Here is a 15,063-nt window from a genome sequence, read left to right on the forward strand (position 1 = left end):
AGGCCACATCAAACCTGGGGAACCATCCTGCAAAAGTTCTGGCTAAATAAAAGTCAAGGGTGTCGCCACACAGCATGTCAAAACTTTTTTTCCCTTTCATGAGTGCCATCAATAGATGTAAGACTGCCATATAGTGTCTTCTGTACAAAGACCTCCACCTCTTAGGAGGTTGTTTTAATTGAAAAGTAAGGGGGGGACTGTACCTCATCAGCAGACAGTACCTCTCTTATTCTGTGGCTGCTCTATGATTTCTTAATAAAAGCAAACTGAACATGCAGAAAAGCTTGTCACGGAAAGGTACAAGTCTCAATCGCATCACCTAAGCCAAAAGAACTAAGCCTTCTTCATCGAGATAGTCTCTCTATTAAAAGAGAGAGATAGAGAGAATACGACTCCCCCGCCACCTATGAGGAAGGGATGTTATTATTATGATGGCTGAGTAGATATACAAATGCTCAACAACAGGAACAAAATCCCCTAATGCAGAGAAGCAACAGGATTTGCTGCCCACGGCATATGATTACTACAGTCAAAAAACAAAAAGAACATGAAATTCCACCAACAACGCCAAGCTCAGTACCGTCTCCAATAATGCTTACATACAGGTTCATAGGCAAGTACTAGGCAATTATTCTGCATATCATTTCAAGCTTAGCCAAAAAACCTTATTCAGAATTTCCCTCTAGCCTCACACTCTGGTCACATTTATTTTTATAGCAAATTATTTAAAATCTGGTCAAACAAAAGATTTTTTTCACTTGGAAGAACAACGCCAGCCACAGTAACCCAAGAAGCATTTTCCAGTTTTCAAGCTCCAGAAAGTCTAGAAAGCTGATAAAGTACTAAACATGTTTTTAATTAAAGGTTTTTCTTTCCCATATTTGTGTGCTTTCTTTCTAGTGGTATCACAAAAGACCCTTTAGCTGATTTCTGTTGTGACTGCTCAACACCGCTAACAACCTGTGAAAGTAAGCTTTCCCCTTTCATAATCAGGTTGAAGTGCTGATATTTTCAACAGGCCATGATATCATGCTACTGATTCAAGTCCCAAAGGCAGCTCCTGTGACTGTTGCTATTCGACAACCTCAGGAACACTGCAAAGGCTTATATTTTTAAAACTTTGAACACAGAAACTTCCTGATTACTCAGGGTAAGATATGAATTGAATAATCTGCAAGAAAGGCCTGGACAGTATGGAGCCTGGAATTCCTTTTTACTCTACTGGTGAAAGGTAATATGGTATATATTTACAATCGGCAAAAAATCCTCCAGGCACAGAAATTAGAGAGCTTAGCAAATACTATGAAGGCTATGCTATAAGGATGGCGACCTCAACCATTTAATTATTGCAGAATACTTGTTATAGCAACATCTGTGGATTTCTCATCTTACAATACTGACTTAATTGCTTTATAAATGTAAACACATTGCTAATGAACTTAGAATTACTTATCTTCCTTTGTAACTTATTCACAGTCTGGTAATATTTCTGTTTCTTAGCAAATTACTCACAGTCTGGTCAAACGTAAGAATTTTTTCACTTGGAACAACACGGCCAGTCACTGTAACCTGCTTCCCAAGAAGCATTTTCCAGTTTTCAAGCTCCAGACAAGCTTCTTTGTTCCTGTAAAGCAAAACAATACCCAAGTTTCAAACTAACCACCTGTAATATGTATGTACTTCTAACAGTAAAACATAGAGATGAAAACTATACATTTTATGACAGTGAAAAAAGCATTTGTTAAGACTCTAGTTCATAAGCTGGAAGCAGAATTCCCCAAACTAGAACATAACAAACAGAAAACCCAAACATCTAAAAATGCCAAAATGCATCATCTTGAAACAAGAAATGCTTACTGTGAGAGGTTTATTGATCACGTTCTAAATAAATTAGTATACTTTCTGAGTAACTTGTGTTAATATTCAGCTTGGTTTAGATTTTTTAAATAACTTTATTAAATATTACATTTTTAAAAGGCAACACAGATACATATAAACATTTCATTTATTTTCATGTCATATACATATATGTGTTCTTTTTAACAATTTTAATTCACTCCATTACATAAACTTATCAATTCCTGCATTCCCTTAAACCTCAGTCCTCTTGAATTCTACATTTTCTTAATCAATGCTTTATGATTAATGTTATCAAATGCCTTCCTAATGTCATTTACAATCAAGCTACACCCCTTCTCTTTTCAAATGACGTCAATCACTTCTACTGTCAGGAACAACTCCTGAATACTTGCACTAACCCTTGACTGTATTATTTTCATCAAAAAATTCTACTCTATGTTTGACAATGCCAGTGGTCTGCACTCCCGAATAGATGCCTTAGCTTTTGCTCGTCAAGGTAAACTTAATGATAGCTTTGCTCCCTAGTTTTCCTCTTTTTGTTTATCATTCAATAGCTTTAACTGATCCTCACTCATATTACTAGCCACTCAGTCTGTCAATATCAGGTGGCCCTAATATGACCCGCTTTAATGTGAACATGGTCTCTCAGTATAATATCTACTTCCAAGTCTTACATCACATCTTAATGCTAAATACTTAACAGTATAAACTATGCTATAATGAAATTTATTTCCACCATATAACCTGTCGAAAGAGGCCTCTATTCTCAGTCTCATCTCTTTTCTCATTTTATACTCCTCAGTTTTATCTTTTAAGAAATTTATATTTACCTACTCTTTTCCACTTTTGCTACTAAACTGTTAAACTCCTACCTTCTGTCTTGGAAAATAAACTGTTGTTTCTTCAGCCACTTCACCACCTTTCTGTCATTACCTTGGTATAACTTCTGTTTTTGATTATAGTAATCCATAAAAAAATAAGTGTTCAATATTTCCACAGTAGCTAAGCTCCCAGTTTTATTGTCTTTGCTTCTCAAAACCCTACGCTCCCTGTATAATTTAGCATTATAAGCCTTCAAATCAGTGTATCCAATCCACTTAACACAATCGTGTCCCCAAATGGTAATCCCAAAAACTATAAAAATTGACTTTCACTTCAGAATTTAGCATAAGCTGAGCATCAAGCCTCTCCAAATATTTCATGATGGGTATTAGCATACCTATGATAGTATTTTCTGTCTTCAAGATATGGTGCTGTGAAATGAAAAGCCAGCTATCTGCTCTTTGCTGAAAACAGTCAACAAATGTGCATGCCAGTTCAGTTATTAAAAGACACCAGTAAAACTCTCTGACTCATTTTTTTTTTAATTTTTCAAAGTCTTTTGGGTTTTTATTACCATGACAGGAACGGACACCATTCCTAAGTCAAAGTACGATTAAAGTTCAATAAATTAGTATTGTCTCAATCTTTGATGTCAGCCAGAAGTGCTCTTCCCAGCACTCGTAATGTGCCCAGTAATTACTCCTTTTGCAATTCATATGGAGTTACATATATTGGTAACATATCTAAATGTGACTGTAGATTCTTTTTTTTATAATATCCTTTGCTTCTACACTATTGGAACTGTCTGGGCATCTTTCTTCCACATTGCTCTTGTTTCTGCCTGCAAATCCTGATATTTTGTGATGTGTCTCTCTGTACACAAAGCACTGTGATCACTGGGTGTAGCGAGTTCAATGACCAATGCTACTTTTGTCTTCTTCTCATGGACCACTATATCTGGTTTTCTCGCATCTGTCTTTTGAACTTAGTAATGGGTGATCTTGTGTGATGTAGACTTCATTATTTTATATGATGCTTTGTGGGTCACGTTTCCAGTGTTTTTCAGCTACTTTAATACCATAATGTTTACACAATCCCCAGTGCAACAATCTTGCCACATTATTATGCCTTTCAGTATACAGTCCTTCTGCCATTACTATGTCACAACCAGCAACAAGGTGTGTGACTGTTTCCAATTCTGTTTTACAAAACCTACATTTATCTGTTTCTCCCACATGCTCAATGACCTTTGTAAACCAATGTGTGCATAGTCCACTATCTTGGGTCACCAATATTAATCTTTCATCTTTTGGTTTGAATTCACCTCTCCTTAACCATTCCTGCATTCGATCCTGATCAACATGAGCCAAAACCTCCAGAAGTTTTCTATGCTTGCGACTATATTTATACATTTTCCACATTTCTTGCCTTCTCATCTGACCTTTGCCTTATATTCTTTCTTGTGTTTTTTGGCACATTCAGTTACCGCCTGATTTTTATCTACTTCTGGTTTGATTTCCACTCCTGCTTGACGTCGATATGCTTCTGCTAGACTAAACAGGGAAGTCATCTTAGATTTATTCTCATCATGTTTCAAAACTTTCATGACATCTGGGTTCTGTGAGGTCAGCAGATATGTGTGCACTCCCATGATTCCATGATTGCAGATCTATACATGTAATCAATTTCAAGGAGGCCCATACCTTCGTCGGAAAAGGGAATATATAATCTTGGTATGCACTGATTTTTATAAATCATTTGGTTAGCATAAAGCATCCTTCTTGTTTTCCTGTCTAATCTATTCAACACATTTTGGGGCCAGTCAATCACTCCAAAACTGTAAGTTAAGACTGGGAAAGCAAATTATTTTATAGCTTGAATTTTGTACATAGATGTCAACGCTGTTTTCAGGATTAATTTAAGTCTTCTAAAATATTCCCTACTAAGTTTTATTCGCATTTATTCATGTTTTATTGTTGATGCTTCATCAATTCCAAAATATTTATACACTCCCTCTTGCTCAAATTCTTTTATATCACATTCTTGTCCCAAACTGATGTTTTCTTGGTGCTGCAATTTTTCTGCTTTAAATGTTGCTTTCGCACACTTATCAAGGCCAAATGCCATTCTTATATCATCTGAAAAAGTTTTGACAAGTTGCAATTGTGCTTTCAGTTCCTCATCTGATAAGCTATACAGATTTAAATCATCATCAAAGAGAAGATGAGAAGTCTTTACACTTTGTTGTTTTCTAGGAGCCAAATTATAGCCATGGCCTAATCTGTTAAGTAGACAGCTTAATGGATTAAGGGCAAGACAGAATAACAAAAGTGACAGGAGTCACCCTGGAATATCCCCCTTTGGATTTTTATCCCTGGAATAATAATCTGCTTTTTATCATGACTTAACTGCAAAGTGGTCTGCTGCTATTTTATGGTCACTGTAATGTAGATGATCAGTGTAGGATGTATCTTACACATTTTTAAACACTTTTTTATCCACGAATGTGAGATACTATCAAATGCTTTTCTGTAGTCAATCTATGCCATATTGAGATTCTTCCCCATGTTTACAGTTCTCCATTATGACTTTATTTAGTAACAAATGATCCTTTTTATTGCCCTTTGTTCTATTGCCATGATTGAGTTTTCTTCTTAATGACTATAAACTCTATCGGCATCAATTCCGGTGTATAGTTTATACATCGTCAGAAGGCAAGTTATTGGTCTATAATTTTTATGGTAGGTTGTAGGTTCACTGTTAAGTAGGAGCATGCTTTTTCCTGTTGTTAGCCAGGTTGGTGTCTGTTCAAGGTGTGCATATAAATAGTTCTTACTCATGGCTAAATCTTCATGCAGAGATGTTAACACTTTTATAAAGAAGTTAGGAACTGTATCTGGGTCTAGTGTTTTCCAATTAGAAGCTTTTTTAACTTTGTTTTAATCTCTCTAGCCTTTACTTCATCCCATTTCATATCCTACAGACCCTGGGAATTATCACCCCATTAGCCTGAAGAGTCTGATATGTAAGGCTATGCAGTGCATCATCATGGACCTAATTAACAAGGATATATGGAATCTCCAAATTCTGGATTCCACTCAGTTTGGTTTTGTGAAAGGTAGATCATGCCTGCTCAACCTGGTTGACTTCTTTGAGTCAGTCACCAGAGCTGTGGATGAGGGCAAGGCAGTTCATACAGTCTACCTCGGTCTGGTCAAAGCCTTTGATACCATTCCCAACTCAGGAATTATTGATAAACTCACAAAACTAGGTGTCAACCCCTATCACTAGGTGGGTTGCAAATTAGCTCACAGACAGAACTCACAGTGTGACAGTAGCAGACTCCAAGTCAGACTGCCGACCAGTCATGAGTGGAGTTCCACAGGGATCGGTCCTGGATCCTGTCCTGTTTGGCATCTATTTTTCAGAAGTCCAGGCCAACATGGGGGGACTCTGGCTGAACAAGTTCGCAGATGACTGCAAGCTGGAAGCCATTATTAACTCCCCAAGTGATGCAGACATCCGACAGAAAGGCCTTAGCGAGACCAGTGACTGGTGTTGAAACCATGGCCATAAGCTTAATGGCAAAAAATGTATCATCATTCCCTTTGGGAAAAACTCTGTTGCCACTAATTACCACATCGATGGGAGCCCAGTGAATACTGAAGGTGTTATAAGAGATCTGGGGACACAGGTTGACAGCAACCTCTCCTTCGACCACAGCATTGCCACTGTGGTCAGAAAGTCCTTCCATGTGGCGCATCTCATTACCAAGGGTTTTGCATCCATGAAGAAAGAGGTCTTCATTTCTCTCTACTCTTCCCTCATTAGGCATGTACCTCACTAGTCACATGCAACAGATGGAAATGCCACAAAAATACCTCATGAAGAGGCTCCTTGGCCTTAAACACATGTCCTATATGGACAGACTCAAAAAACTCCAGCTATTCTGTGTCTCATATCGTCTAGTAAGAGGCAATCTCTGCTTGACTTAAAAAGCCATGTCTGACCCAGCTCTGTTAGAAATGCTACATCTAAAGAAATCCCATTCCCTCCGCACCACAAGCTCCAGAGACCTCAACCTCATTACCACAATCAACAGAACATGCTAGAGGGACAGGTTCATAACCCAGAGACTGCCCATGCTCTGGAATAGACTTCCCATACATGTCAAGCAGAGCACCTCACTGGTCCTGTTGAAGAGAAATCTTGATGAGATGATGGGAAATAGAAAGTTCACCCTGGGGATCACTTCAGTGGCTCTACTTGATGGAGGCACTGGGAACTAACATTGGGTGGCACGATGCCAGGGCACTTCTATGGGCTAGGCTTATAAAGGCTCCAGGGCCATTAGCCTAGTACACACCTATGAACCTATGAACCTGTACCTTTGAACTTCTTATACTTTCTTTTACTTCTTCTATCCATTTAGCATCTTTGTTATGTTCCACAGGATCTTCATAAATACTTCTCCAAAATGTAACAATTTCTTCTTTTTTGGGTGGTCTTTCAATTTCTTTTACCTTGTTTCCCAATTCTCTATAAAACTTTTTGGGGTCATTAATAAATTGCTTATTTTGTACTTTTCCTTTATATTTATCTGTTTATCTTCTATGTTTTTCAGCTTGTACTAATATTTTTAGCTTATTATTTCCAATAGTGCAAGACAGATCCTGATCCGTTATAACATTGTGCATTGCTTTTATCACAGCTATCTTTCTGAGTATTTTTGTTGATCTGTTCCCTCTTCTATACTCCTCTAACAGTGACACGTATTGTCTTATAGGTTCATAGGTTCATACTAGGCTATCTGCCCGAGGGCATTTACAAGCCTAGCCCATAGTTTTTTTAGTATGGGGAACTATACCCATTATTTTGCTGTGCCTCTGTCGAGCAGTGACACTGAGGTAATCCCTGGGGTATATCTGCGATCTCCCATCCATTGGTCAAGATTTCTCTTGAACAAGGCCAGCGAGGTGCTCTGCCTCACATATACCGGGATTTTATTCCACAGCATAGGGAGTCTTTGGGTGATGAATCTATCCCTCCAGTACGTCCTATTAATGTCGAGGTTTAAGTCTCCGCCCTTGTGGCTCTGACGGATCTAGATTTTTTGAGGTGAAGCATATTCATCAAATCTGGGTTTGACATGGCCTTGTATGTTAGGCAAAGGTCACCTCTGAGCAACTGAATAGAGCCGGAGTTCTTTCAGTCGGGCAGCATAGGACAGATGTTTGAGACCCTTTATCCTTTTGGTGAGGAACTTTTGTGGCCTCTCCAGCTGCTGCAAGTGTCGGGTCAGATACATTCCGAATGGGGCATTGTACTCAATCATTGGTCTGATGAGTGATGAGTATAGGGAGACTATGACCTCCCTTGATCTAGATGAGAATCCCTTCATGATAAGGTGGGCAATGTAGAAGGTCTTCCTAACTACTTTAGCTACATGGGTGTCGAATGACAGACTACTATCAACCTGGGTCCCCAGGTCCCTGATAACTTCTTCTGTGCTCAGTGGATTGCCACCTATTTGGTAGCTATAACCTTGTTTTTCCCGAAGGGTATGACTATGCATTTTTGGCATTTAACTTTAGGCCATGGCTCTGGCACCAGTTATCCGTTTCTGTGAGACCCTTCTGAAGGATATCTGTGTCAGATGTGTTTTCTACTATGGCCCAGTTTGCAGTCATCTGCAAACTTTGTCAGCCATAACCCTCCTGTGTTTGCTTGTACTGGAAAAGTAGATGCCAAACAAGAGTGGGCCCAGGACTGAGCCCTGTGGTACACCACTTGTGACAGGCTTTGAGTCTGACATGGCGCCAGCAACTCTGACCCTGTGGGTTCTGTCACTCAGCCAGTTTGCAACCCATCTTGTGATGTATGGGTTAACATTTAAGCTGATGAGTTTTTCAATGATACCCGAGTGGGGTATTGTATCAAGGCCTTCGCCAGATCGAGGTAGGCTGTATGGACTGCCTTTCCTCATCAATGGCTTTGGTGACTGTTTCAAAAAGTCAACCAAGTTTAGAAGGCATGATCTGCCTTTGACAAAGCCAAACTGGGATGGATCCAAAGTCTGCAAATTCCCTATGTCTTTATTTATGAGGTCCATTATGATCCTCTCCATGGCTTTGCAGATAAGGCTTGTCAAGCTAATGGGCGGTAATTTCCAGGGTCGGTGGAGGCACCGCCTTTGTGAAGTGGGACCACAGTTGCAGTGCGCCACTCCTGGGTACGTATCCAGAGGTAAGACTATGATTAAACAGCTGTCCTAGCTGTGGGTTTAATTCCTCGTTGAGTTCGTGGAGCACACAGCCGGGGACACCATCAGGTCCCATGGATGCTGTGTTTTTGCTTTGGAGAGCAGTTCTCACTTGGGCGTTGGAGATGTTTGGGGGCTGCAATCGCTTGGTATAGATATCTCTCCTTTTGGGGAGGGGAGAAGTTTGCACTGAACCTGTCAGCCAGTATGTTGGCAATGTCTGTAGGATCAGTAATCTTCACATCATTTTGAACTAGTTCTGAGCATATCTGGGAGTTTCCTCCCAGGTTTCTAACATAGCTAAAGAAGGCCTTATGATTGTCTTTTGAGTCTTTAGCTATTTTTCTCTCAAAATTTGCTTTGGATGATTTTATGAGAGCTCTTAGTTTTTACTTATAGTGATCAAGGGTGTCTTACCTTTTAAGGATTTTGCTCTATCTTGTAGTAGCTTCCTCCTTTTGTTGTAGAGTTTGTTTATGGCTGGGGTCCACCAGACTGGACGCTTGCCTTTGGTACAAAGAGTCTTTGTTTTGCTTGGGATTGCCTTATCCATGCAGTCCTGCAGGTGCTGGCAGAAGGCATTTGTAAGTGATTCAGCGGCTTGCGTACTGTTTTCCACTGGCAAAGGAGCCCACACTAGTCTTTAGAAGTGTGAACTCGGCTAGTTCTTTACTGTGGTCTTTTTATTTCAGGTGGGGTGGGATGAGGACCTCCAGCGAGATTAGTTTGTGATCTGATCTCACCAGTGAGGGGTATACTTCGGTGTTGAACATTGTGCTCCCATGTTCGTGATGATGAGATCAAGTATGTTTTCTCCTCTTGTGGGGATGGTGACTAGTTGTTCCATGGCATTTGAGTTTATGAATTCCAGGAACTTTTGGGCTAGGTGTTTGGGCTTGAGTAGTGTTCCCAGTCTATATTAGGGTAAGTGAAGTCACCTAGTATGATGGTGTTTGGTGATACATTTATCCTCTAGTGTTTTCAGGAAGGCCATGTGAGGTTCCTGAGTTTGTGAGGGTGGCCTGTAACATGCTACAATTTGCAGAGCAGTCTTGCCTATGGTTAATTGCACCTGGATGGTCTCCGATGCTTCGTGCGTTGCCACCAGTCTTGAGGTGTGGGTGTCCTTGATGAATATGGATACCCCCCCCTCCTTTCTTGGTATTGTCGCATGATAAGAGGTAAAACCTGATAGTGCTGGGGTGCTCTCAGGAGCCTTGAACCAGGTTTCTGTCACTGCACAGACATCGATGTTCTCCATACTGAGAAGGGCCTGCATTTTGAGATTTAGACTTCTGGCATTGAGCAGCATTACCCTTAGTTTTTTCCTTTTTGTGTTCTAGGGTGGTAGGTTTAGAATTTGAGCCTTGCCTAAAAAGGCACTATGGGGTGGCAAGAGCCTTTGCCAATATCCGAATCCCAGGGTGACAGGTGCAAGCTGGCTTGTCCAGCATGTCATCCCAGGCAGACAGACATTGGATCCCCTTTGAATGACACCAGAGTTTAAGCCAATTGTTAAAGCTGATCATCTTATCTCTGTATTGTGGCATCATTCTTGGTGAAGGTAGGATACTGCTCAAGGTCAGGGTCATACCTGCCTGGGCTACATAATCAGAGAGTCTTAACTGCTTTATAGTTTTCTCTATTCAATGCTTGCATGATGGTATTCCGTTTCTCCCCTTCCTTTCCCTTACTACCCTGTACTCTTGTGGTAGAACTTTATTAGTTATTAATTTAGCTGCACAGTAATATATCTTGTTCATACCTCTCAACTTCTCAGAGCAAGAAATCTAGACAAAGCCACAAATAAAAGTGGAGCAAATGCCCAAAAAAGAGGAATTATTTTAAAATATTGCTCTTACAAACTTAGAAAGTTGATAGAATAACAGGTTTTGTAATAGCATGAATTTTCTGAAGGATGTGAAATCTGCAACTCAAATGTCTGTCATTATTTTCTAACTTTAGTCTTTAACGATTTACCATTAATTTTCCAGAAAAATCACAATTTTATGAAAAATTGATCGAAAATCTGAGGCCAAAATCTGGACATTCTGCAAAAATCTGTACAGTTGGGAGGTATGATTCTGTTTACTTCTGTTGCATTGCATGAATCTCTATGGATAGTCCTAATTACTGTGTTCATTTGTTTTATCAAACTTTTGACTTTTGGGGTTTTATTGACCTTCTGCAGTCTATTTCTTTCATTGATCTAATATGTCTAACCATCTCTATTAAATCAAGCAACTCTTCTCTTAACTCATTTTCTTCTAAACTGAGGGCACAGTTTTTGTTTTCCATTTCCTGCGGGTATTATATAGAAAGCTCTATACCATCTTCCTGTGGCACATTCTCTTCAATTTCCTCCTGTGCCATCCGATGCTCTGTCATATTGGAACTCACTGGGCTATCACACCTCAGCATTGACTGTATCAGAGTTTCCACAGTTTCATGTTCCTTTCCTTCCTATCCAGCTTCAAGGGTGCGTTTATACTTGTTTCCTGTGGAAAGCTCCAAAATATCTTCATATGGCACCTGACCAACTGCTTCCCATTCCACTGGTTTCCTCTTAATTTGGCTGTTCACTGTTCTATCCTGTTGTGGTGCTTTCTGAATTAGATTTTCTACACTAAATCCTTCACTTTGCAGGTTCTCCATAACCTCAGTTTCTGTTTCTTTAACTTCTCTATTACTGATCTCCTTTTCTACTTTTTCTCTGTCTTTTTATTTTTTGAATTGTAAAATTTTCCATGTCCAGATTCCTTTGCCTGTATTTCTCTACAAATATCTTTGTTGCTGCTCTTTTTGTATTGATTAGTTTTGCTTTCTCCTTTGCATAGATATTACAACATATTAAATCTCTTTTTCTTTCCCATGTTCATATTTCTTCCTCATATGTCTCCTGATCTTCCTATTTCTCCTTACTTTGGGGACCTTCTACACCAAATCCATCACATTCTCATACATTTTTTTTAATTTCTCCAAATCTTTTGAGCTTCTAATACCATGACAGGAATGGACCCCATTTCTAAGTCAAACTACTATTAAAGTTCATGAAATTAGTATTGTTTCACTCTTTGATGTCAGCCAAAAGTGCTCTTCACAGCACCTGCAATGTGCCTATGGAGTTACAGGTATTGGTAGCTTATTTAAGTAGGATTGTAGACTCTTTTTTATAAGACTAGTTGCTTCTACTACTATTGAAAGTATTTAGGTATCTTTGTTTTACATTGCTCTCGTTTCGGCTTGTAAATCCTTATATTTTATGACTCTGTGTCTCTCTGTATGTAGGACACTGTAGTCATTGGGTGTGGTGATATCAATGATCAATGCTACTTTTTGTCTTCTTTTCCTGGACCACTATATCTGGTTTTCTAGCATCTATCTTGTGAACTGTTGGTTATGGGTGATCCCATGTGATGTAGACTTCATCATTTTCTGTTATGTTCTGTGGCTCATATTTCCAGTCTTTTTCAGCCACTTCAGTACCATAATATTTACAGAATCCCCAGTGCAACAGTCTTGCCACATTATTATGCCTTTCAGTATACAGTCCTTCTACCAATAGTATTTCGCAACCAGCAATGAGGTGTGCAACTGTTTCCAATTTGATTCTATAAAACCTACATTTGTCTGTTTCTCCCACATGTTCAATGGACTTTGTAAACCAACGTGTATGTAGCCCACTATCTTGGGCCACCAATATTAACCTTTCATCTGTTGGTTTAAATTCACCTCTCTGTAACTATTCCTGCATATGTTCCTAATCAACATGAGGTTCTCCCAGAACTTTTCTATACTTGCAACTATATTTATGCTTTTTCCACATTTCTTGCCTTCTTATCTGATCCTGCACCTTATATTCTTTCTTTTGTTTTATGGCACATTTAGTTGCTGCCTGGTTTATATCTACTTCCGGTTTGATTTCCATTACTGCTTGATGCCGATATGCTTCTGCTAGCCTAAGTATAGAAGTCATCTTAGATTTATTCTCCTCATGTTTCAAAACTTTTACTACATCTGGGTCTTGTGAGGTCAGCAGATATGTGTGCAGTCCCACGATTGCAGATCTATACATGCATTCAGTTTCAAGGCCAATCCCTCCTTCAGAACGGGGAATATATAATCTTGGTATACAATGATTTTTATAAATCATTTGGTGAGCATAAAGCATCCTTCTTGTTTTCCTATCTAATCTCTCCACCATGTTTTGTCACTCCAAAACTGCAAGTTAGGACAGGAAGAGTAAATTGGTTTATAACGTGTATTTTGTTCCTAGATGTCAATGCCGTTTTCAGGATTAATTTAAGTCTTCTGAAGTACTTCTTACTAAGTTTTATTCGCATTTGATCATTTTTTATTGTTGATCCTTCATCAATTCACAAATATTTATACACTCCCTCTTGCTCAAGTTCTTTTATATCACATTCTTGTCCCAAACTGATATTTTCTTGGTGCTGCAGTTTTGCTGCTTTAACGGTTGCTTTTGCACATTTATCAAGACCAAATGACATTCTTATATCATCTGAAAAAGTTTGAACAACTTGCAGTTGTGCTTTCAGTTCCTAACCTGATGAGCTATACAGTTTCAAACCATCGACAAAAAGAAGATGAGAAGTCGTTGCACTTTGTTGTTTTCTTGGAGCCAAATTCTAGCCATGACCTAAGCTGTTAAGTAGACAGCTTAATGGATTAAGGACAAGGCAGAATAGCAGCGGTGACAGAGAGTCATCCTGGAATATAACCCTTTGGATTTTTATCCTTGGAATAATAAGTTGCCCTTTATCATGGCTTAGTTGCAAAGTGGCTTGCCACTGTTTCATGTCACTGTAATGTAATTGGTCAGTGTAGGGTATATCTTATACATTTTTAAGCACTCTTTTATCCATAAATGTGGGATATTATAAAATTCTTTTTTGTAGTCAGTCCAGGCCATACTTAAGTTCTTCCCCTTTTTACAGTTCTCCAGTATGACTTTATTTAACAACAAATGATCCTTTGTTCCATGTGACTTTCTTTTATTGCCCTTTTGTTCTGTTGCCATAATTGAGTTTTCTTCTAAATGACTATAAACGCGGTTGACATCAGTTCCAGTGTATAGTTTATACGTCGTCAGAAGGCAAGTTATTGGTCTATAATTTTTAGGGTCACTTGCAGGTTCACTCTTAAGTAGGAGCATTGTTTTTCCTGTTGTTAGCCAGGTTGGTGCCTGTTCGGGGTGCACATATAAATAATTCTTACTCATAGCTAAATCTTTGTGCAAAGAAGATTTTCCAGTTAGAGGCGTTCACCCCATTTCATATCCTGTACGTTTAAACTTCGTATTCTTTCTTTTTTATATCTTCTGTACAATTAGCATCTTTGTTATGTTCCACAGGATTTTCATTGATACTTCTCCAAAATGTGTCTATTTCTTTTTTTTTTGGTGGTCTTTCAATTCCTTTTACCTTATTTCCCAATTCCCTATAAAACTTTTTTGGGTCATCAATACATTACTTATTTTGTACTTTTACTTTATATCTGTCTACATATCTTATACGTTTTTCCACCTGTACTGAGATTTTTAGTTTATTACTTGCGATAGTGCATGATAGATCCTGATCTGTTCTAATATTGTGCATTGCTTTTATAACATCTATTTTAGTTTATTAGTTGCAATAGTGCATGATAGATCCTGATCTGTTCTAATATTGCGCATTTTTTATCACAACTATCTTTCTGAGTATTTTTGTTGATCTGTTCCCTCTTCTGTACTCTTCTAATAGTGTCACTTCTTGTCTTAGTTGCTTCATGGTTTTCTCTATTCAATACCTCCATGATGGTATTCAATTTCTCCCCTTTATCTCCTTCACTACCCTGTGTTTTGTGGTAGAGCTTTATCAGTTATTAATTTAGCTGCACAGTAATATATCCTGTTTACTTCTGTTATATTACATGAATCTCTATGGGCAGTCCTAATTACTGTGCTCATTTGCTTCATCAAACTTCTGACTTTTTGAGTTTTATTGACCTCCTGCAGTCTATTTCTTTCATTGATCTTAATATGTCTATCTATCTCTATTAAGTCAAGCAACTCTTCTCGTAGCTTGGTTTCTTCTAAACTGAGGACGCACTTTTTGTTT

The 15,063-nt window shown here is 38.7% G+C and overlaps 1 protein-coding gene across 1 annotated transcript in view; it reads right to left on the minus strand.

The window, feature by feature from the left end:
- The window catches only part of PIWIL4 (piwi like RNA-mediated gene silencing 4), a 1,045,202-nt gene that overhangs the window by 402,915 nt on the left and 627,224 nt on the right, over nt 1-15,063 (minus strand). The window contains exon 12 of the mRNA XM_044072628.1: nt 1,513-1,624. Coding sequence (XP_043928563.1) covers nt 1,513-1,624 — 112 coding nt within the window. The remainder of the gene's footprint in view (nt 1-1,512; nt 1,625-15,063) is intronic.

Source organism: Protopterus annectens, chromosome 5.part0 (genome assembly GCF_019279795.1).
Source record: "Protopterus annectens isolate FY-2018-M chromosome 5.part0, PAN1.0, whole genome shotgun sequence".
In the NCBI taxonomy this organism is placed as follows: domain Eukaryota; kingdom Metazoa; phylum Chordata; order Ceratodontiformes; family Protopteridae; genus Protopterus; species Protopterus annectens.